This window comes from Populus trichocarpa, chromosome 17, assembly GCF_000002775.5.
Source record: "Populus trichocarpa isolate Nisqually-1 chromosome 17, P.trichocarpa_v4.1, whole genome shotgun sequence".
In the NCBI taxonomy this organism is placed as follows: Eukaryota; Viridiplantae; Streptophyta; class Magnoliopsida; order Malpighiales; family Salicaceae; genus Populus; species Populus trichocarpa.
The window spans coordinates 13,577,644-13,601,750 of record NC_037301.2 but is presented as its reverse complement, the minus strand read 5'-3'; the positions used below and the strand labels follow the sequence as shown (position 1 = coordinate 13,601,750).

At 31.5% G+C, this 24,107-nt stretch overlaps 5 protein-coding genes and 1 long non-coding RNA gene across 9 annotated transcripts in view; 5 read left to right on the top strand and 1 right to left on the bottom strand.

The window, feature by feature from the left end:
* Positions 1–24,107, top strand: part of LOC18106604 (patatin-like protein 2) — a 50,446-nt gene that overhangs the window by 13,163 nt on the left and 13,176 nt on the right. The window contains exon 2 of the mRNA XM_006372474.3: positions 9,032–9,075. The gene's annotated coding sequence lies outside the window, so the exon portion shown is untranslated. The remainder of the gene's footprint in view (positions 1–9,031; positions 9,076–24,107) is intronic.
* The window catches only part of LOC112324710 (patatin-like protein 2), a 41,970-nt gene that overhangs the window by 13,172 nt on the left and 4,691 nt on the right, over positions 1–24,107 (top strand). The window contains exon 2 of one of the 3 annotated variants that reach the window (XM_052448636.1): positions 17,299–17,342. The gene's annotated coding sequence lies outside the window, so the exon portion shown is untranslated. Of the gene's footprint in view, positions 1–773; positions 818–9,031; positions 9,076–17,298; positions 17,343–24,107 lie in introns of all 3 variants that reach the window. The other 2 variants (XM_052448635.1, XM_052448634.1) reach the window with 2 other exon arrangements.
* LOC127904516 (uncharacterized) overlaps positions 1–24,107 on the bottom strand; it is a 48,489-nt gene that overhangs the window by 20,144 nt on the left and 4,238 nt on the right. The window contains exon 1 of one of the 2 annotated variants that reach the window (XR_008057789.1): positions 2,300–2,314. The exons of the other annotated variant lie outside the window; for it this stretch is intronic. This is a non-coding gene — a long non-coding RNA (uncharacterized LOC127904516). Of the gene's footprint in view, positions 1–2,299; positions 2,315–24,107 lie in introns of those variants that run through there. 2 annotated transcript variants of the gene reach the window in all.
* LOC127904515 (patatin-like protein 2) lies at positions 811–2,876 on the top strand. The gene is made up of 6 exons (XM_052448633.1): positions 811–958; positions 1,228–1,409; positions 1,496–1,844; positions 1,929–2,231; positions 2,329–2,501; positions 2,592–2,876. The coding sequence occupies exons 1-6, from the start codon at positions 818–820 to the stop codon at positions 2,653–2,655; spliced, it is 1,212 nt and encodes a 403-aa protein (XP_052304593.1). The 5' UTR covers positions 811–817; the 3' UTR covers positions 2,656–2,876.
* On the top strand, positions 9,069–11,134 carry LOC127904514 (patatin-like protein 2). Its single transcript, XM_052448631.1, has 6 exons — positions 9,069–9,216; positions 9,486–9,667; positions 9,754–10,102; positions 10,187–10,489; positions 10,587–10,759; positions 10,850–11,134. Exons 1-6 carry the CDS (start codon positions 9,076–9,078, stop codon positions 10,911–10,913), a joined length of 1,212 nt encoding a protein of 403 aa, XP_052304591.1. The 5' UTR covers positions 9,069–9,075; the 3' UTR covers positions 10,914–11,134.
* Positions 17,336–19,401, top strand: LOC18108921 (patatin-like protein 2). Its single transcript, XM_006387126.3, has 6 exons — positions 17,336–17,483; positions 17,753–17,934; positions 18,021–18,369; positions 18,454–18,756; positions 18,854–19,026; positions 19,117–19,401. The coding sequence occupies exons 1-6, from the start codon at positions 17,343–17,345 to the stop codon at positions 19,178–19,180; spliced, it is 1,212 nt and encodes a 403-aa protein (XP_006387188.1). The 5' UTR covers positions 17,336–17,342; the 3' UTR covers positions 19,181–19,401.

The following is a 24,107-nucleotide window of genomic DNA, read 5'->3' as shown; positions in this document are numbered from 1 at the left end:
TTTTGTTTGATCGGTCGTCGGCTAAGACACGTGTCATGAAGCTTGGACCTTTGTTCTTTAGGTTCATTCACCCACAAAGCTATTAAAAATCTGAGGTCCTATCCTTAAAGGTGATTTCAATGATATAGTAAACCTCGACAAAGTAAATTCATCAAAAAGAAGTTCCTTCGGAAAATCATAAAGTTTGCCTAACTGCTTTTTCTTACATGAATTCGTCGGTGCTTTTGGTTATAACTTTTGCAAAATCCCATTTTGATGCTAACAAGAGTTGTTTCTTCGAAAATAGTTGCTTTCGAACTTATTGGGGGAAATAACATGTTCAAATCCAACCAGTTGCACTAATGATCTTCATCAACTAACTTATTTAACTTTGTGCCAGCAAAATACCTACCATTCTAATTTTAGTGTCTGCTTTCTTTGATTTGAGAATTTTGAATGTTCAATTCTACCCTTGGACCCAATCTGTAAGTGGTCCAACCGGAACCGTGTCAGCTAAGAACTGTTTGTGATAAATACAGATAAGTAGGATCCATTCAAAATTGTTCCCGGCCCATCGAGGAAACTACAGAATGGTCAAATTTGGGTGAGTAAAGTCTTGGGAATTTGTTGAAAATTCCAAACACCATGAAGGGTAAGAACTTAGAAGTCTATAAATACCTCAGCATCCCCCTATGGCAGATTGCAAGGTTACAACACTTAACTACATTTGAGTATACTAGCGATCTCTCATCAAGCTCCCAGAAAGTTTACGCTAAACCCCTTTCACTTACTAGGTCTCTTGATTCCCTCATTACATTTTCAGCATTTGTTTTTTAATATGGCTAACATGCAAACTCCAAGATCTCCCCTTCAACTTCCAACTCGTGGAAACCAGATCACTGTTCTTAGCATCGATGGAGGTGGAATAAGAGGCATTATACCAGGAACTATCCTTGCCTTTTTAGAGTCTGAGCTTCAGGTAGAAAAGAAAACGGGCTCTTTTAGCACGTATACTAATTAATGCATGTCAAATAGACATGCAAGATCTTGCGTGCTTTTGTGTTTTCGGGTTCATGATCATAAATTAAAAAAAAAATTAAGTTGAATGCATGGCGTAAGTTTAACACTAAATAGTTTTACATGCATCAATGTGTATATATATAGGATTGTAATGGTCGTTTATTTTTCACACACACAGTTTTATCTCTTGTTTGTATCACTGATTAGCTTTTCTATTCAAATTTACAGAAGCTGGATGGTGCAGATGCAAGGCTTGCGGATTACTTTGATGTGATTTCAGGGACTAGCACTGGCGGCCTCGTGACGGCTATGCTAGCTGCACCGAATAAGCAAAACCGCCCTTTGTTTGCTGCTAAAGACATCAATGACTTCTACCTTGAGAACTGCCCTAAAATATTTCCTCAAGACAGGTAATAATTAATGCTGATGATGAATTATTGCATTACAACTGATTTTCATCCATGAAGATACTAATTTAAGTACTGTCTGCCAATAGCTCTAAATTTGCCTCGGCTGCAAATCTGGTAAAGACTCTGGGAGGACCAAAGTATGATGGCAAATTCTTGCATAGTATTGTCAAGGAAAAGTTGGGAGATACATGGTTGCACCAGACATTGACAAATATTGTGATCCCTACTTTTGACATCAAGCGCCTCCAGCCAACTATCTTTTCTAGCTATAATGTGAAGAATAACCCATCAACGGATGCCCTTTTGTCTGATATCTGCATTGGAACTTCAGCTGCCCCGACTTATCTTCCTGCCCATTATTTTGAAACCAAGGATCCATCGGGCAAAGTTAGAGATTTCAATCTTATTGATGGTGGTGTGGCAGCAAACAATCCAGTATGTTTATGATTTATCAATCTTCAAACACTTATTGACCTTCTATTAATAAAGAATCTTATATCATTCATTTCTTTTGTTCAGACTTTAGTTGCCATCAGTGAAGTTTCAAAAGCAATCAATCGGGAGGGACCTGACTCCTACCGCATGAACCCCATGGAATATGGCCGATTTCTAGTCCTGTCCCTGGGCACAGGTACAGCAAAATCAGAAGAAAAGTATGATGCAGAAGAAGCAGCTAAATGGGGTCTCTTGGGATGGTTGACTAGTGATCATTCTACTCCATTAGTGGATGTTTTCACACAAGCTAGTGCTGACATGGTTGATTTTCATATTTCCACTGTTTTTCAAGCCCTCAACTCCGAGGAAAATTATCTTCGAATTCAGGTGCTTATTTATCATGCTAATTCAGGTGCTTAATTATTTACTCATGAAGCAAAGTGGGGAAATCTAACCTTATAACACGTGTGAAAAATCAATGCAGGATGACACATTGACCGGAACACTTTCATCTGTGGATGTTGCCACGAAAGAGAATTTGGAGAATCTTGTGAAAGTGGGCGAGGAATTGTTGAAGAAGCCAGTTTCAAGGGTGAATCTGGCTACCGGAGTCTTTGAACCTATTAATAAGATGACTAATGAAGAGGCTCTCAGAAAGTATAAATGAATTAATAATAGTCTTTGTTTCATCTTGATTATTCTTTTATTCTTTTATTTATTTATTAAGTTTTTGTTTTGTTGGTGTAGGTTGGCTAAATTACTCTCGAGGGAGAAGCATCTTCGTCAGGCTAAGTCAGCTGTTGGAAATTAAAGCTACTACTCCAAAATGGGCATGATTCATAGATAATTTGACTATTCATTTGTTGTTTTATTATTGAAAATTAAATTATTAGATGCAAATAAAATCTGGAAGAAATAATTTACTACTTTGTATAAGATAGTCTTCGAATAAAGATGCTATGCACATGGCATCCTAGATTTGTAATTAATATTATGTAATTCAATCAGACTATAAATATTTTATTTTTTGCAGGTAAAGCTGATTTTTATTTTATTTTTATTTTGTTCATACTATTTAATAATTACCTAGTTTTTCTTAGAAAACAATAGATCTTTAGAAAACTTTTGTATATCGAAATCAAGTTTCTTGATATATGTATATATGATCTTTAGAATTCGAATCCTCTAAATGATAAGCAGGGAACAATCCAATATTGTGTCAAATTTTTGGTTGGAGACACATTGCTCGCCGCTAATTGCCTTTTCTTTCCTTTTCCTCTAATGACAAAGATATTTCAGATTGTTGTATTGTCTTTTGTTTGTCCATAAATTTCAATTTAAATTCATTTCATAATAAATTAAACAATTATCTTGAAATTCTTCTTTTTTTTTACATTTCTCTCTCTCTTTTCTCACTATCTTTTTCATGTTTTTTTCTTTTCCGATACAAAATTTAGTGATAAGACTAGATTTATATCTTGCGCTGAGGGCTAAACAATTTTTTTTCAACTAGTTTTTATATTTATGATTTAAAAAAAGATTTAAAATAAAAATTAAATTTAAATAATAAAAACTAAACAATAAGATCTCAATCATACTATAAGTACCACATTACCAAAAAAAGCTTCAAAGGTAGAATTAGTGGCCATCATGAACTGCAATCCAGCAAGAAGCTCATGCTCTCCTCCACTCTCGCAACATTGGATTTGCAATGCAAAAATAAAAAAATTCATCAATTTTTCATCCAAGTTTCTCCTCCAGCTTATACTAAATTGAAACCCTCTCGTTTACATTTAACTCATCCGTATAATTAATAACTCATAATTAAACCGTATTGCATGCTATGTGATTATCCAATTCAAATTTATTATTATTTAAGAAATTAGTTAAATTAGAAAGTTTTTTTTTTTCATAGTTTAATAACCTAGATCACAGGGCTTGAAAAACTAACGCTGGTTGATATTATTTTTATTAGATTTTTTTTTAATTTTATTATTCAATATTTTTTTTTAAATGAGTTTTGTAATTTTATTTTTTTTCTTTTCTATCGGGTTATAATCTCATGATTTAAACTCCAGGTTTGATAAGTTAAATTGAATTGACTCGACCCTTTCTATGAGATCGCTTTAAAAAAAAGATTATAATATTTTTTTATTATGTTCTTCAAAATTTTATTTTATCCTTTCAAATATATTTAATTCGCTGCGAATTAAGATATATTATATTTTTTTTATGAGAAAATGTTTTTTTTTATGTTATCATGATTATTTTTTTATTTTATCCATTTATTATTGTTGTTTTTTTGTTATAATTTAATTGAAATAAAATCAATTTTCTTAACCCGTCGATAACTCAAATCATTTAAAAAAAACATTTTTATAATAACTTAATATCTTTTTATATATAAAAAAATAAGAACGGCGGGAGAACAGAACACGGTTACACAGTATATTATTATTTTCCATGGCTAGTTGTTTACTTTGTTGTATTTTTTTATGTGAGGATGTGACAGTTTAAAATAATATTTTAATATGTCTTCCAAGACATTACAAAAATAATTGTGTTCAAACTAAAATACTGTTACTTGTTGGAGTGGATTTTGGTTATATATAATAATACTGCTACTTGTTGGAGTGACTTCATTTTGCTTAGATAATTCTGTGTGCATAAAACTGAATTCATCTGAAGTTATCTATCTCTTAATTGGCATGATTACTTGTACTAATTTTTTTCTTTCCTGTTTGTTCCTTCGAAGGTGATAGACCTTAAACACAATTAAGTAATTTCAAGAATATGGAGAAGCAGCTAGCTAAGGTAAAAACTAGGAGCTTCAGAAGTTAAGACATTGTTATCCACAGCTGGTGACATGTTCAGCATTGGAAGCAACAAAGTTCCACTGTGCTTCAATATCCTACTCCAAAAAAAGAGTATGTCAAGATGGTTATTGGCAGCATAACAACAGTGATCCAAGTAATTAACATGTTAACACCATATGGATTAATTCTTTATTTCATTTTCTGATCTGATCTGATGATGACGACAAGAAATCTGGATTTCTGTATCTGCAGATTGGTTCTAAATGGCAATATTAGAATTGCTCAAAACAATCACCCTCCCCTTTACTCTTGACAATCAACGCAAACACGGAAATTATTTGTAGTCAATGTGCCTACAAGCCCACATTCCTCTCATTTCTCCATTTTCATCATGAAGCACAAAAACCTTCTCCATTTTATCAATATTTTTCTACCCCATTTTATCAAAAAACTAAAACTTCTCTTACCCCCAAGATTTTGAGGGACTATCTACAAAGAGAGGTTGACGTGATGATCCAAGGGTGTAATTATATATATATATATATATATATATATATATATATATATATTCAGATTATCTTGCCTGTAATTAAATGTGTTTTGGTGCTTGGCCCAATAAGGAATGTATAAGTTGCCAAGGGATCTACACAGTTCAAGCCCATCATCTGGTGGAGTGTATTCTCTGGACTTGGATCGCATTTCCTATGGCTTATTGGGAATGTTAATTAATTCTCACTTAGAGTCATAAATTACTGAAAAACTAAACCACGTGGCATTTTCCCTCTAGCGTCACTATAAATTGTAGCAGTGTGATTGATTTTTTATTTTTTATCATTAAGGCTTTTTTTTATTTAATCCTTTTATTATAAAATTGTTCTGATTTATTAAAGGAGGATAAATTTCAAAAACAGGAGACTAGAGTGAAAAACACAATAAACTTCGATGGTGTTTTTAAAATTAGCATGAAAAGTTAATTTTGATTCCCCTAAAAACTACTTTTCTCTTTGTGTCCAGTAAAAATACAATGAGTTACTTTCTTCTTTTTAATTACTGATAAATTTGGTGCCAATAAGTATAATATAAAAGTTTAATAGTTTTTTTTTCTTAAAGAAAGTTTCTTTTTAAATGCAAGAGTAATTCCTTTACTTATTTCAAAATTAGTTTATTTCTACTCAATAACATTTACAATTTATTTTATTGTGAATAAATATATTTATAAATTAATTTGACCTAAAAATAGAAAAATAATTGGATAAAGGACATATTTACCCCCTAACTATTATGTGATTCTCAACTAGGTCAGTAACCAAAAATATTTCCCAATTGGATCACCATTTATCAAACATTACCGAATTAATTCATGTCTTAAATTAGATTTATGAAAAAACAAATAGGTTGTGTTTTATTATTATTATTATTATTTTAAAGGCAACATCTTATAGCTAGAATTAATTCAGTGATGCCCAGATGATGGGCCCAATTGGAAGTTGTTTTTGTTTGCGTAGCCAATTGAGTAATAGGTACTACTTGGGGGACAAATCAGTAAGTATAAGTCAAACAAACACAGACTTTGACAATTGAGTTTTCTTAATACCAAGATTTGTCTAAAGAAATGTAACTGCACTGACATGAACGCGTGTTTTCCAAAAAACGAAAAACAAAAAGAATTCCAAAGACACACACACATGTATATTAGCATGCCTAATTAACAACAAATAAAAACATACGTATTATATTATATGCGTCAAGGAAGGAAATTTCCTTGTATGCTCTTGTTCTCGACAGCCATGATCTTGGGGCAATGCCATTAGAAAAGTAGAGCCACCATTTCAGCTACCATTAAAAAATTTAGAGTTACGTGGCTAAGTTTGATGGATTTTTTTCATTAATTACTCACCACTTTCCTAGATTTGAACTTTTTTATTTGTTTGAAAGTAAAAGGGTTGAAGACATGTGTAGTATTTTTCTTTGGCCTTATCATAATACAGAAAAAAAAAACCCTCATAAATTTTTCATGAGGAGAACATTATTACGCAAATATATCGATGAAAGGAGGATGGTAAGGGCATGAAATATATACATGATTGTTTTTTATTAAAATTCAGGTATCATATTAAAAATTTATTTCAATTTTTTTATTTAAAAAATTAAACTTATTAAATGTGATTGTAATAATAATTTTATATTAAAATCTTTAACAACGTACATGCATGTCAAATTTATATAATCCTCGAGATCACCAGTCAAGTTTTCTCAAGTATTAATTTTGGCTTCTATATTAATTGTGCAAGTTTCTCCTCGGGATGCGGTGTCAAGGAAGTTCACGAAACGCATGAAATTTTATGAGTATTAACGTGACGTGGTCATGTAAAGGAAAATTAAAGACTATGCTGTTTGATTTCCAAATCCAAAAGTTTTGAATGTTCTTAGCAAATACTATTCCTTGCATAACTCTCTGCTTCAACTTGAGCAATCTTTTGTTAATTGGTCTCTATTCGACGGTCAGTTAACATGATCTTCAAGCACAGCCGGTCTAACTTAGAACAGCCATTAACTTAATTAGAAGAAACAAAAGAAGTACTGGGCAACACGAAACCTCATAGCACAAATTGTATCATGATGCTAAGAAATTAGCCAAAAATGTCCAGAAGGACAAAATAAAACACCAAACAATGCAATTAATATACTACTTAAAGATTTCGAAAGTATTTTTGTATCTATCCTAGAAAAGCAATTTAGATTTAATTTCCAGCAAAGCAGTCTTCGATTTGATTCTCTACGGCCTCAAACCCTATCCTTCTGTGAGGCTGCTGGGAACAATATTTTGACCATCGCGTGTCCTTTTGTCTTTAAAAAATTAACAAACAATTTTCATGGATAATCAGTTATAATTATTCCTTGACAAGGAATTGAACTGGAAATTCAAATGATAATCAATGTCATAAAAAAAGCTATAAGGATATACTAACATGAAAAACACAAGGACTAGTTTGTTTTTTATTAAGGTTTTTTTTTTTTAAAAGAGTTTGTTTAGCAAACACCCCTTAGACTTCTTTTGAACAATTCTATTTAAAAAAAAAAACAAGTTTTTGCTAAATATGCCCTTATTAAAAATTAAAATATATATATATATACAAACAAATGATAATATTAATATAAAAAAACATTTACGTGTGTTGCATATGGTTAAGTCTCTGAAAAATACACTATCCAAAAATCTTGTTGATCAAGGAATCATAAGTTTAAATATTACTATCCCGATTTTAATTAATAAAAATTAATTATAATGTGATATGTGTTTTTATAAATTTTAAATTTAAAAAGCTATTGAGTTGAGTAAATTAACAGTAGTTAACATCCTATCAAGACAATTGAAGACTTCGTTTAAGATTAATTATTGTTTTTGATCCATTGAAATCACCTTTTAGGCACGGTGTGTATGGAAATTCAGAAAATGTTCAATAGACGCAAACAAAATGAAGCTCGGAAGGTGACGACGTGATGAAAAGTCGAAATGAGCAAATTGATAATCACACGCACATTCTAAGTGTGATAATCAAATCAATTTTCCTGAAATGCAATATTATAATATTCATGGTTTTGTTTGATCGGTCGTCGGCTAAGACACGTGTCATGAAGCTTGGACCTTTGTTCTTTAGGTTCATTCACCCACAAAGCTATTAAAAATCTGAGGTCCTATCCTTAAAGGTGATTTCAATGATATAGTAAACCTCGACAAAGTAAATTCATCAAAAAGAAGTTCCTTCGGAAAATCATAAAGTTTGCCTAACTGCTTTTTCTTACATGAATTCGTCGGTGCTTTTGGTTATAACTTTTGCAAAATCCCATTTTGATGCTAACAAGAGTTGTTTCTTCGAAAATAGTTGCTTTCGAACTTATTGGGGGAAATAACATGTTCAAATCCAACCAGTTGCACTAATGATCTTCATCAACTAACTTATTTAACTTTGTGCCAGCAAAATACCTACCATTCTAATTTTAGTGTCTGCTTTCTTTGATTTGAGAATTTTGAATGTTCAATTCTACCCTTGGACCCAATCTGTAAGTGGTCCAACCGGAACCGTGTCAGCTAAGAACTGTTTGTGATAAATACAGATAAGTAGGATCCATTCAAAATTGTTCCCGGCCCATCGAGGAAACTACAGAATGGTCAAATTTGGGTGAGTAAAGTCTTGGGAATTTGTTGAAAATTCCAAACACCATGAAGGGTAAGAACTTAGAAGTCTATAAATACCTCAGCATCCCCCTATGGCAGATTGCAAGGTTACAACACTTAACTACATTTGAGTATACTAGCGATCTCTCATCAAGCTCCCAGAAAGTTTACGCTAAACCCCTTTCACTTACTAGGTCTCTTGATTCCCTCATTACATTTTCAGCATTTGTTTTTTAATATGGCTAACATGCAAACTCCAAGATCTCCCCTTCAACTTCCAACTCGTGGAAACCAGATCACTGTTCTTAGCATCGATGGAGGTGGAATAAGAGGCATTATACCAGGAACTATCCTTGCCTTTTTAGAGTCTGAGCTTCAGGTAGAAAAGAAAACGGGCTCTTTTAGCACGTATACTAATTAATGCATGTCAAATAGACATGCAAGATCTTGCGTGCTTTTGTGTTTTCGGGTTCATGATCATAAATTAAAAAAAAAATTAAGTTGAATGCATGGCGTAAGTTTAACACTAAATAGTTTTACATGCATCAATGTGTATATATATAGGATTGTAATGGTCGTTTATTTTTCACACACACAGTTTTATCTCTTGTTTGTATCACTGATTAGCTTTTCTATTCAAATTTACAGAAGCTGGATGGTGCAGATGCAAGGCTTGCGGATTACTTTGATGTGATTTCAGGGACTAGCACTGGCGGCCTCGTGACGGCTATGCTAGCTGCACCGAATAAGCAAAACCGCCCTTTGTTTGCTGCTAAAGACATCAATGACTTCTACCTTGAGAACTGCCCTAAAATATTTCCTCAAGACAGGTAATAATTAATGCTGATGATGAATTATTGCATTACAACTGATTTTCATCCATGAAGATACTAATTTAAGTACTGTCTGCCAATAGCTCTAAATTTGCCTCGGCTGCAAATCTGGTAAAGACTCTGGGAGGACCAAAGTATGATGGCAAATTCTTGCATAGTATTGTCAAGGAAAAGTTGGGAGATACATGGTTGCACCAGACATTGACAAATATTGTGATCCCTACTTTTGACATCAAGCGCCTCCAGCCAACTATCTTTTCTAGCTATAATGTGAAGAATAACCCATCAACGGATGCCCTTTTGTCTGATATCTGCATTGGAACTTCAGCTGCCCCGACTTATCTTCCTGCCCATTATTTTGAAACCAAGGATCCATCGGGCAAAGTTAGAGATTTCAATCTTATTGATGGTGGTGTGGCAGCAAACAATCCAGTATGTTTATGATTTATCAATCTTCAAACACTTATTGACCTTCTATTAATAAAGAATCTTATATCATTCATTTCTTTTGTTCAGACTTTAGTTGCCATCAGTGAAGTTTCAAAAGCAATCAATCGGGAGGGACCTGACTCCTACCGCATGAACCCCATGGAATATGGCCGATTTCTAGTCCTGTCCCTGGGCACAGGTACAGCAAAATCAGAAGAAAAGTATGATGCAGAAGAAGCAGCTAAATGGGGTCTCTTGGGATGGTTGACTAGTGATCATTCTACTCCATTAGTGGATGTTTTCACACAAGCTAGTGCTGACATGGTTGATTTTCATATTTCCACTGTTTTTCAAGCCCTCAACTCCGAGGAAAATTATCTTCGAATTCAGGTGCTTATTTATCATGCTAATTCAGGTGCTTAATTATTTACTCATGAAGCAAAGTGGGGAAATCTAACCTTATAACACGTGTGAAAAATCAATGCAGGATGACACATTGACCGGAACACTTTCATCTGTGGATGTTGCCACGAAAGAGAATTTGGAGAATCTTGTGAAAGTGGGCGAGGAATTGTTGAAGAAGCCAGTTTCAAGGGTGAATCTGGCTACCGGAGTCTTTGAACCTATTAATAAGATGACTAATGAAGAGGCTCTCAGAAAGTATAAATGAATTAATAATAGTCTTTGTTTCATCTTGATTATTCTTTTATTCTTTTATTTATTTATTAAGTTTTTGTTTTGTTGGTGTAGGTTGGCTAAATTACTCTCGAGGGAGAAGCATCTTCGTCAGGCTAAGTCAGCTGTTGGAAATTAAAGCTACTACTCCAAAATGGGCATGATTCATAGATAATTTGACTATTCATTTGTTGTTTTATTATTGAAAATTAAATTATTAGATGCAAATAAAATCTGGAAGAAATAATTTACTACTTTGTATAAGATAGTCTTCGAATAAAGATGCTATGCACATGGCATCCTAGATTTGTAATTAATATTATGTAATTCAATCAGACTATAAATATTTTATTTTTTGCAGGTAAAGCTGATTTTTATTTTATTTTTATTTTGTTCATACTATTTAATAATTACCTAGTTTTTCTTAGAAAACAATAGATCTTTAGAAAACTTTTGTATATCGAAATCAAGTTTCTTGATATATGTATATATGATCTTTAGAATTCGAATCCTCTAAATGATAAGCAGGGAACAATCCAATATTGTGTCAAATTTTTGGTTGGAGACACATTGCTCGCCGCTAATTGCCTTTTCTTTCCTTTTCCTCTAATGACAAAGATATTTCAGATTGTTGTATTGTCTTTTGTTTGTCCATAAATTTCAATTTAAATTCATTTCATAATAAATTAAACAATTATCTTGAAATTCTTCTTTTTTTTTACATTTCTCTCTCTCTTTTCTCACTATCTTTTTCATGTTTTTTTCTTTTCCGATACAAAATTTAGTGATAAGACTAGATTTATATCTTGCGCTGAGGGCTAAACAATTTTTTTTCAACTAGTTTTTATATTTATGATTTAAAAAAAGATTTAAAATAAAAATTAAATTTAAATAATAAAAACTAAACAATAAGATCTCAATCATACTATAAGTACCACATTACCAAAAAAAGCTTCAAAGGTAGAATTAGTGGCCATCATGAACTGCAATCCAGCAAGAAGCTCATGCTCTCCTCCACTCTCGCAACATTGGATTTGCAATGCAAAAATAAAAAAATTCATCAATTTTTCATCCAAGTTTCTCCTCCAGCTTATACTAAATTGAAACCCTCTCGTTTACATTTAACTCATCCGTATAATTAATAACTCATAATTAAACCGTATTGCATGCTATGTGATTATCCAATTCAAATTTATTATTATTTAAGAAATTAGTTAAATTAGAAAGTTTTTTTTTTCATAGTTTAATAACCTAGATCACAGGGCTTGAAAAACTAACGCTGGTTGATATTATTTTTATTAGATTTTTTTTTAATTTTATTATTCAATATTTTTTTTTAAATGAGTTTTGTAATTTTATTTTTTTTCTTTTCTATCGGGTTATAATCTCATGATTTAAACTCCAGGTTTGATAAGTTAAATTGAATTGACTCGACCCTTTCTATGAGATCGCTTTAAAAAAAAGATTATAATATTTTTTTATTATGTTCTTCAAAATTTTATTTTATCCTTTCAAATATATTTAATTCGCTGCGAATTAAGATATATTATATTTTTTTTATGAGAAAATGTTTTTTTTTATGTTATCATGATTATTTTTTTATTTTATCCATTTATTATTGTTGTTTTTTTGTTATAATTTAATTGAAATAAAATCAATTTTCTTAACCCGTCGATAACTCAAATCATTTAAAAAAAACATTTTTATAATAACTTAATATCTTTTTATATATAAAAAAATAAGAACGGCGGGAGAACAGAACACGGTTACACAGTATATTATTATTTTCCATGGCTAGTTGTTTACTTTGTTGTATTTTTTTATGTGAGGATGTGACAGTTTAAAATAATATTTTAATATGTCTTCCAAGACATTACAAAAATAATTGTGTTCAAACTAAAATACTGTTACTTGTTGGAGTGGATTTTGGTTATATATAATAATACTGCTACTTGTTGGAGTGACTTCATTTTGCTTAGATAATTCTGTGTGCATAAAACTGAATTCATCTGAAGTTATCTATCTCTTAATTGGCATGATTACTTGTACTAATTTTTTTCTTTCCTGTTTGTTCCTTCGAAGGTGATAGACCTTAAACACAATTAAGTAATTTCAAGAATATGGAGAAGCAGCTAGCTAAGGTAAAAACTAGGAGCTTCAGAAGTTAAGACATTGTTATCCACAGCTGGTGACATGTTCAGCATTGGAAGCAACAAAGTTCCACTGTGCTTCAATATCCTACTCCAAAAAAAGAGTATGTCAAGATGGTTATTGGCAGCATAACAACAGTGATCCAAGTAATTAACATGTTAACACCATATGGATTAATTCTTTATTTCATTTTCTGATCTGATCTGATGATGACGACAAGAAATCTGGATTTCTGTATCTGCAGATTGGTTCTAAATGGCAATATTAGAATTGCTCAAAACAATCACCCTCCCCTTTACTCTTGACAATCAACGCAAACACGGAAATTATTTGTAGTCAATGTGCCTACAAGCCCACATTCCTCTCATTTCTCCATTTTCATCATGAAGCACAAAAACCTTCTCCATTTTATCAATATTTTTCTACCCCATTTTATCAAAAAACTAAAACTTCTCTTACCCCCAAGATTTTGAGGGACTATCTACAAAGAGAGGTTGACGTGATGATCCAAGGGTGTAATTATATATATATATATATATATATATATATATATATATATATATATATATATATTCAGATTATCTTGCCTGTAATTAAATGTGTTTTGGTGCTTGGCCCAATAAGGAATGTATAAGTTGCCAAGGGATCTACACAGTTCAAGCCCATCATCTGGTGGAGTGTATTCTCTGGACTTGGATCGCATTTCCTATGGCTTATTGGGAATGTTAATTAATTCTCACTTAGAGTCATAAATTACTGAAAAACTAAACCACGTGGCATTTTCCCTCTAGCGTCACTATAAATTGTAGCAGTGTGATTGATTTTTTATTTTTTATCATTAAGGCTTTTTTTTATTTAATCCTTTTATTATAAAATTGTTCTGATTTATTAAAGGAGGATAAATTTCAAAAACAGGAGACTAGAGTGAAAAACACAATAAACTTCGATGGTGTTTTTAAAATTAGCATGAAAAGTTAATTTTGATTCCCCTAAAAACTACTTTTCTCTTTGTGTCCAGTAAAAATACAATGAGTTACTTTCTTCTTTTTAATTACTGATAAATTTGGTGCCAATAAGTATAATATAAAAGTTTAATAGTTTTTTTTTCTTAAAGAAAGTTTCTTTTTAAATGCAAGAGTAATTCCTTTACTTATTTCAAAATTAGTTTATTTCTACTCAATAACATTTACAATTTATTTTATTGTGAATAAATATATTTATAAATTAATTTGACCTAAAAATAGAAAAATAATTGGATAAAGGACATATTTACCCCCTAACTATTATGTGATTCTCAACTAGGTCAGTAACCAAAAATATTTCCCAATTGGATCACCATTTATCAAACATTACCGAATTAATTCATGTCTTAAATTAGATTTATGAAAAAACAAATAGGTTGTGTTTTATTATTATTATTATTATTTTAAAGGCAACATCTTATAGCTAGAATTAATTCAGTGATGCCCAGATGATGGGCCCAATTGGAAGTTGTTTTTGTTTGCGTAGCCAATTGAGTAATAGGTACTACTTGGGGGACAAATCAGTAAGTATAAGTCAAACAAACACAGACTTTGACAATTGAGTTTTCTTAATACCAAGATTTGTCTAAAGAAATGTAACTGCACTGACATGAACGCGTGTTTTTCAAAAAACGAAAAACAAAAAGAATTCCAAAGACACACACACATGTATATTAGCATGCCTAATTAACAACAAATAAAAACATACGTATTATATTATATGCGTCAAGGAAGGAAATTTCCTTGTATGCTCTTGTTCTCGACAGCCATGATCTTGGGGCAATGCCATTAGAAAAGTAGAGCCACCATTTCAGCTACCATTAAAAAATTTAGAGTTACGTGGCTAAGTTTGATGGATTTTTTTCATTAATTACTCACCACTTTCCTAGATTTGAACTTTTTTATTTGTTTGAAAGTAAAAGGGTTGAAGACATGTGTAGTATTTTTCTTTGGCCTTATCATAATACAGAAAAAAAAAACCCTCATAAATTTTTCATGAGGAGAACATTATTACGCAAATATATCGATGAAAGGAGGATGGTAAGGGCATGAAATATATACATGATTGTTTTTATTAAAATTCAGGTATCATATTAAAAATTTATTTCAATTTTTTTATTTAAAAAATTAAACTTATTAAATGTGATTGTAATAATAATTTTATATTAAAATCTTTAACAACGTACATGCATGTCAAATTTATATAATCCTCGAGATCACCAGTCAAGTTTTCTCAAGTATTAATTTTGGCTTCTATATTAATTGTGCAAGTTTCTCCTCGGGATGCGGTGTCAAGGAAGTTCACGAAACGCATGAAATTTTATGAGTATTAACGTGACGTGGTCATGTAAAGGAAAATTAAAGACTATGCTGTTTGATTTCCAAATCCAAAAGTTTTGAATGTTCTTAGCAAATACTATTCCTTGCATAACTCTCTGCTTCAACTTGAGCAATCTTTTGTTAATTGGTCTCTATTCGACGGTCAGTTAACATGATCTTCAAGCACAGCCGGTCTAACTTAGAACAGCCATTAACTTAATTAGAAGAAACAAAAGAAGTACTGGGCAACACGAAACCTCATAGCACAAATTGTATCATGATGCTAAGAAATTAGCCAAAAATGTCCAGAAGGACAAAATAAAACACCAAACAATGCAATTAATATACTACTTAAAGATTTCGAAAGTATTTTTGTATCTATCCTAGAAAAGCAATTTAGATTTAATTTCCAGCAAAGCAGTCTTCGATTTGATTCTCTACGGCCTCAAACCCTATCCTTCTGTGAGGCTGCTGGGAACAATATTTTGACCATCGCGTGTCCTTTTGTCTTTAAAAAATTAACAAACAATTTTCATGGATAATCAGTTATAATTATTCCTTGACAAGGAATTGAACTGGAAATTCAAATGATAATCAATGTCATAAAAAAAGCTATAAGGATATACTAACATGAAAAACACAAGGACTAGTTTGTTTTTTATTAAGGTTTTTTTTTTTTAAAAGAGTTTGTTTAGCAAACACCCCTTAGACTTCTTTTGAACAATTCTATTTAAAAAAAAAACAAGTTTTTGCTAAATATGCCCTTATTAAAAATTAAAATATATATATATATACAAACAAATGATAATATTAATATAAAAAAACATTTACGTGTGTTGTATATGGTTAAGTCTCTGAAAAATACACTATCCAAAAATCTTGTTGATCAAGGAATCATAAGTTTAAATATTACTATCCCGATTTTAATTAATAAAAATTAATTATAATGTGATATGTGTTTTTATAAATTTTAAATTTAAAAAGCTATTGAGTTGAGTAAATTAACAGTAGTTAACATCCTATCAAGACAATTGAAGACTTCGTTTAAGATTAATTATTGTTTTTGATCCATTGAAATCACCTTTTAGGCACGGTGTGTATGGAAATTCAGAAAATGTTCAATAGACGCAAACAAAATGAAGCTCGGAAGGTGACGACGTGATGAAAAGTCGAAATGAGCAAATTGATAATCACACGCACATTCTAAGTGTGATAATCAAATCAATTTTCCTGAAATGCAATATTATAATATTCATGGTTTTGTTTGATCGGTCGTCGGCTAAGACACGTGTCATGAAGCTTGGACCTTTGTTCTTTAGGTTCATTCACCCACAAAGCTATTAAAAATCTGAGGTCCTATCCTTAAAGGTGATTTCAATGATATAGTAAACCTCGACAAAGTAAATTCATCAAAAAGAAGTTCCTTCAGAAAATCATAAAGTTTGCCTAACTGCTTTTTCTTACATGAATTCGTCGGTGCTTTTGGTTATAACTTTTGCAAAATCCCATTTTGATGCTAACAAGAGTTGTTTCTTCGAAAATAGTTGCTTTCGAACTTATTGGGGGAAATAACATGTTCAAATCCAACCAGTTGCACTAATGATCTTCATCAACTAACTTATTTAACTTTGTGCCAGCAAAATACCTACCATTCTAATTTTAGTGTCTGCTTTCTTTGATTTGAGAATTTTGAATGTTCAATTCTACCCTTGGACCCAATCTGTAAGTGGTCCAACCGGAACCGTGTCAGCTAAGAACTGTTTGTGATAAATACAGATAAGTAGGATCCATTCAAAATTGTTCCCGGCCCATCGAGGAAACTACAGAATGGTCAAATTTGGGTGAGTAAAGTCTTGGGAATTTGTTGAAAATTCCAAACACCATGAAGGGTAAGAACTTAGAAGTCTATAAATACCTCAGCATCCCCCTATGGCAGATTGCAAGGTTACAACACTTAACTACATTTGAGTATACTAGCGATCTCTCATCAAGCTCCCAGAAAGTTTACGCTAAACCCCTTTCACTTACTAGGTCTCTTGATTCCCTCATTACATTTTCAGCATTTGTTTTTTAATATGGCTAACATGCAAACTCCAAGATCTCCCCTTCAACTTCCAACTCGTGGAAACCAGATCACTGTTCTTAGCATCGATGGAGGTGGAATAAGAGGCATTATACCAGGAACTATCCTTGCCTTTTTAGAGTCTGAGCTTCAGGTAGAAAAGAAAACGGGCTCTTTTAGCACGTATACTAATTAATGCATGTCAAATAGACATGCAAGATCTTGCGTGCTTTTGTGTTTTCGGGTTCATGATCATAAATTAAAAAAAAAATTAAGTTGAATGCATGGCGTAAGTTTAACACTAAATAGTTTTACATGCATCAATGTGTATATATATAGGATTGTAATGGTCGTTTATTTTTCACACACACAGTTTTATCTCTTGTTTGTATCACTGATTAGCTTTTCTATTCAAATTTACAGAAGCTGGATGGTGCAGATGCAAGGCTTGCGGATTACTTTGATGTGATTTCAGGGACTAGCACTGGCGGCCTCGTGACGGCTATGCTAGCTGCACCGAATAAGCAAAACCGCCCTTTGTTTGCTGCTAAAGACATCAATGACTTCTACCTTGAGAACTGCCCTAAAATATTTCCTCAAGACAGGTAATAATTAATGCTGATGATGAATTATTGCATTACAACTGATTTTCATCCATGAAGATACTAATTTAAGTGCTGTCTGCCAATAGCTCTAAATTTGCCTCGGCTGCAAATCTGGTAAAGACTCTGGGAGGACCAAAGTATGATGGCAAATTCTTGCATAGTATTGTCAAGGAAAAGTTGGGAGATACATGGTTGCACCAGACATTGACAAATATTGTGATCCCTACTTTTGACATCAAGCGCCTCCAGCCAACTATCTTTTCTAGCTATAATGTGAAGAATAACCCATCAACGGATGCCCTTTTGTCTGATATCTGCATTGGAACTTCAGCTGCCCCGACTTATCTTCCTGCCCATTATTTTGAAACCAAGGATCCATCGGGCAAAGTTAGAGATTTCAATCTTATTGATGGTGGTGTGGCAGCAAACAATCCAGTATGTTTATGATTTATCAATCTTCAAACACTTATTGACCTTCTATTAATAAAGAATCTTATATCATTCATTTCTTTTGTTCAGACTTTAGTTGCCATCAGTGAAGTTTCAAAAGCAATCAATCGGGAGGGACCTGACTCCTACCGCATGAACCCCATGGAATATGGCCGATTTCTAGTCCTGTCCCTGGGCACAGGTACAGCAAAATCAGAAGAAAAGTATGATGCAGAAGAAGCAGCTAAATGGGGTCTCTTGGGATGGTTGACTAGTGATCATTCTACTCCATTAGTGGATGTTTTCACACAAGCTAGTGCTGACATGGTTGATTTTCATATTTCCACTGTTTTTCAAGCCCTCAACTCCGAGGAAAATTATCTTCGAATTCAGGTGCTTATTTATCATGCTAATTCAGGTGCTTAATTATTTACTCATGAAGCAAAGTGGGGAAATCTAACCTTATAACACGTGTGAAAAATCAATGCAGGATGACACATTGACCGGAACACTTTCATCTGTGGATGTTGCCACGAAAGAGAATTTGGAGAATCTTGTGAAAGTGGGCGAGGAATTGTTGAAGAAGCCAGTTTCAAGGGTGAATCTGGCTACCGGAGTCTTTGAACCTATTAATAAGATGACTAATGAAGAGGCTCTCAGAAAGTATAAATGAATTAATAATAGTCTTTGTTTCATCTTGATTATTCTTTTATTCTTTTATTTATTTATTAAGTTTTTGTTTTGTTGGTGTAGGTTGGCTAAATTACTCTCGAGGGAGAAGCATCTTCGTCAGGCTAAGTCAGCTGTTGGAAATTAAAGCTACTACTCCAAAATGGGCATGATTCATAGATAATTTGACTATTCATTTGTTGTTTTATTATTGAAAATTAAATTATTAGATGCAAATAAAATCTGGAAGAAATAATTTACTACTTTGTATAAGATAGTCTTCGAATAAAGATGCTATGCACATGGCATCCTAGATTTGTAATTAATATTATGTAATTCAATCAGACTATAAATATTTTATTTTTTGCAGGTAAAGCTGATTTTTATTTTATTTTTATTTTGTTCATACTATTTAATAATTACCTAGTTTTTCTTAGAAAACAATAGATCTTTAGAAAACTTTTGTATATCGAAATCAAGTTTCTTGATATATGTATATATGATCTTTAGAATTCGAATCCTCTAAATGATAAGCAGGGAACAATCCAATATTGTGTCAAATTTTTGGTTGGAGACACATTGCTCGCCGCTAATTGCCTTTTCTTTCCTTTTCCTCTAATGACAAAGATATTTCAGATTGTTGTATTGTCTTTTGTTTGTCCATAAATTTCAATTTAAATTCATTTCATAATAAATTAAACAATTATCTTGAAATTCTTCTTTTTTTTTACATTTCTCTCTCTCTTTTCTCACTATCTTTTTCATGTTTTTTTCTTTTCCGATACAAAATTTAGTGATAAGACTAGATTTATATCTTGCGCTGAGGGCTAAACAATTTTTTTTCAACTAGTTTTTATATTTATGATTTAAAAAAAGATTTAAAATAAAAATTAAATTTAAATAATAAAAACTAAACAATAAGATCTCAATCATACTATAAGTACCACATTACCAAAAAAAGCTTCAAAGGTAGAATTAGTGGCCATCATGAACTGCAATCCAGCAAGAAGCTCATGCTCTCCTCCACTCTCGCAACATTGGATTTGCAATGCAAAAATAAAAAAATTCATCAATTTTTCATCCAAGTTTCTCCTCCAGCTTATACTAAATTGAAACCCTCTCGTTTACATTTAACTCATCCGTATAATTAATAACTCATAATTAAACCGTATTGCATGCTATGTGATTATCCAATTCAAATTTATTATTATTTAAGAAATTAGTTAAATTAGAAAGTTTTTTTTTTCATAGTTTAATAACCTAGATCACAGGGCTTGAAAAACTAACGCTGGTTGATATTATTTTTATTAGATTTTTTTTTAATTTTATTATTCAATATTTTTTTTTAAATGAGTTTTGTAATTTTATTTTTTTTCTTTTCTATCGGGTTATAATCTCATGATTTAAACTCCAGGTTTGATAAGTTAAATTGAATTGACTCGACCCTTTCTATGAGATCGCTTTAAAAAAAAGATTATAATATTTTTTTATTATGTTCTTCAAAATTTTATTTTATCCTTTCAAATATATTTAATTCGCTGCGAATTAAGATATATTATATTTTTTTTATGAGAAAATGTTTTTTTTTATGTTATCATGATTATTTTTTTATTTTATCCATTTATTATTGTTGTTTTTTTGTTATAATTTAATTGAAATAAAATCAATTTTCTTAACCCGTCGATAACTCAAATCATTTAAAAAAAACATTTTTATAATAACTTAATATCTTTTTATATATAAAAAAATAAGAACGGCGGGAGAACAGAACACGGTTACACAGTATATTATTATTTTCCATGGCTAGTTGTTTACTTTGTTGTATTTTTTTATGTGAGGATGTGACAGTTTAAAATAATATTTTAATATGTCTTCCAAGACATTACAAAAATAATTGTGTTCAAACTAAAATACTGTTACTTGTTGGAGTGGATTTTGGTTATATATAATAATACTGCTACTTGTTGGAGTGACTTCATTTTGCTTAGATAATTCTGTGTGCATAAAACTGAATTCATCTGAAGTTATCTATCTCTTAATTGGCATGATTACTTGTACTAATTTTTTTCTTTCCTGTTTGTTCCTTCGAAGGTGATAGACCTTAAACACAATTAAGTAATTTCAAGAATATGGAGAAGCAGCTAGCTAAGGTAAAAACTAGGAGCTTCAGAAGTTAAGACATTGTTATCCACAGCTGGTGACATGTTCAGCATTGGAAGCAACAAAGTTCCACTGTGCTTCAATATCCTACTCCAAAAAAAGAGTATGTCAAGATGGTTATTGGCAGCATAACAACAGTGATCCAAGTAATTAACATGTTAACACCATATGGATTAATTCTTTATTTCATTTTCTGATCTGATCTGATGATGACGACAAGAAATCTGGATTTCTGTATCTGCAGATTGGTTCTAAATGGCAATATTAGAATTGCTCAAAACAATCACCCTCCCCTTTACTCTTGACAATCAACGCAAACACGGAAATTATTTGTAGTCAATGTGCCTACAAGCCCACATTCCTCTCATTTCTCCATTTTCATCATGAAGCACAAAAACCTTCTCCATTTTATCAATATTTTTCTACCCCATTTTATCAAAAAACTAAAACTTCTCTTACCCCCAAGATTTTGAGGGACTATCTACAAAGAGAGGTTGACGTGATGATCCAAGGGTGTAATTATATATATATATATATATATATATATATATATATATATATATATATATTCAGATTATCTTGCCTGTAATTAAATGTGTTTTGGTGCTTGGCCCAATAAGGAATGTATAAGTTGCCAAGGGATCTACACAGTTCAAGCCCATCATCTGGTGGAGTGTATTCTCTGGACTTGGATCGCATTTCCTATGGCTTATTGGGAATGTTAATTAATTCTCACTTAGAGTCATAAATTACTGAAAAACTAAACCACGTGGCATTTTCCCTCTAGCGTCACTATAAATTGTAGCAGTGTGATTGATTTTTTATTTTTTATCATTAAGGCTTTTTTTTATTTAATCCTTTTATTATAAAATTGTTCTGATTTATTAAAGGAGGATAAATTTCAAAAACAGGAGACTAGAGTGAAAAACACAATAAACTTCGATGGTGTTTTTAAAATTAGCATGAAAAGTTAATTTTGATTCCCCTAAAAACTACTTTTCTCTTTGTGTCCAGTAAAAATACAATGAGTTACTTTCTTCTTTTTAATTACTGATAAATTTGGTGCCAATAAGTATAATATAAAAGTTTAATAGTTTTTTTTTCTTAAAGAAAGTTTCTTTTTAAATGCAAGAGTAATTCCTTTACTTATTTCAAAATTAGTTTATTTCTACTCAATAACATTTACAATTTATTTTATTGTGAATAAATATATTTATAAATTAATTTGACCTAAAAATAGAAAAATAATTGGATAAAGGACATATTTACCCCCTAACTATTATGTGATTCTCAACTAGGTCAGTAACCAAAAATATTTCCCAATTGGATCACCATTTATCAAACATTACCGAATTAATTCATGTCTTAAATTAGATTTATGAAAAAACAAATAGGTTGTGTTTTATTATTATTATTATTATTTTAAAGGCAACATCTTATAGCTAGAATTAATTCAGTGATGCCCAGATGATGGGCCCAATTGGAAGTTGTTTTTGTTTGCGTAGCCAATTGAGTAATAGGTACTACTTGGGGGACAAATCAGTAAGTATAAGTCAAACAAACACAGACTTTGACAATTGAGTTTTCTTAATACCAAGATTTGTCTAAAGAAATGTAACTGCACTGACATGAACGCGTGTTTTCCAAAAAACGAAAAACAAAAAGAATTCCAAAGACACACACACATGTATATTAGCATGCCTAATTAACAACAAATAAAAACATACGTATTATATTATATGCGTCAAGGAAGGAAATTTCCTTGTATGCTCTTGTTCTCGACAGCCATGATCTTGGGGCAATGCCATTAGAAAAGTAGAGCCACCATTTCAGCTACCATTAAAAAATTTAGAGTTACGTGGCTAAGTTTGATGGATTTTTTTCATTAATTACTCACCACTTTCCTAGATTTGAACTTTTTTATTTGTTTGAAAGTAAAAGGGTTGAAGACATGTGTAGTATTTTTCTTTGGCCTTATCATAATACAGAAAAAAAAAACCCTCATAAATTTTTCATGAGGAGAACATTATTACGCAAATATATCGATGAAAGGAGGATGGTAAGGGCATGAAATATATACATGATTGTTTTTTATTAAAATTCAGGTATCATATTAAAAATTTATTTCAATTTTTTTATTTAAAAAATTAAACTTATTAAATGTGATTGTAATAATAATTTTATATTAAAATCTTTAACAACGTACATGCATGTCAAATTTATATAATCCTCGAGATCACCAGTCAAGTTTTCTCAAGTATTAATTTTGGCTTCTATATTAATTGTGCAAGTTTCTCCTCGGGATGCGGTGTCAAGGAAGTTCACGAAACGCATGAAATTTTATGAGTATTAACGTGACGTGGTCATGTAAAGGAAAATTAAAGACTATGCTGTTTGATTTCCAAATCCAAAAGTTTTGAATGTTCTTAGCAAATACTATTCCTTGCATAACTCTCTGCTTCAACTTGAGCAATCTTTTGTTAATTGGTCTCTATTCGACGGTCAGTTAACATGATCTTCAAGCACAGCCGGTCTAACTTAGAACAGCCATTAACTTAATTAGAAGAAACAAAAGAAGTACTGGGCAACACGAAACCTCATAGCACAAATTGTATCATGATGCTAAGAAATTAGCCAAAAATGTCCAGAAGGACAAAATAAAACACCAAACAATGCAATTAATATACTACTTAAAGATTTCGAAAGTATTTTTGTATCTATCCTAGAAAAGCAATTTAGATTTAATTTCCAGCAAAGCAGTCTTCGATTTGATTCTCTACGGTCTTTGATACTGTAAGTTAGCGTCTTCTTCTTTGAGACCTCAAACCCTATCCTTCTGTGAGGCTGCTGGGAACAATATTTTGACAATCGCGTGTCCTTTTGTCTTGAAAAAATTAACAAACAATTTTCATGCA

Coding starts and splice junctions, on each gene's coding strand:
- LOC127904514 (XM_052448631.1), top strand. CDS start 9,076: ATGGCTAACATGCAAACTCCAAGATCTCCCCTTCAACTTCCAACTCGT. Junction 10,490..10,586: donor AAAATTATCTTCGAATTCAG/GTGCTTATTTAT, acceptor AAATCAATGCAG/GATGACACATTGACCGGAAC. Junction 10,760..10,849: donor AATGAAGAGGCTCTCAGAAA/GTATAAATGAAT, acceptor TTGTTGGTGTAG/GTTGGCTAAATTACTCTCGA.
- LOC127904515 (XM_052448633.1), top strand. CDS start 818: ATGGCTAACATGCAAACTCCAAGATCTCCCCTTCAACTTCCAACTCGT. Junction 959..1,227: donor TTTTAGAGTCTGAGCTTCAG/GTAGAAAAGAAA, acceptor TCAAATTTACAG/AAGCTGGATGGTGCAGATGC. Junction 2,232..2,328: donor AAAATTATCTTCGAATTCAG/GTGCTTATTTAT, acceptor AAATCAATGCAG/GATGACACATTGACCGGAAC.
- LOC18108921 (XM_006387126.3), top strand. CDS start 17,343: ATGGCTAACATGCAAACTCCAAGATCTCCCCTTCAACTTCCAACTCGT. Junction 18,370..18,453: donor GTGTGGCAGCAAACAATCCA/GTATGTTTATGA, acceptor TCTTTTGTTCAG/ACTTTAGTTGCCATCAGTGA. Junction 18,757..18,853: donor AAAATTATCTTCGAATTCAG/GTGCTTATTTAT, acceptor AAATCAATGCAG/GATGACACATTGACCGGAAC.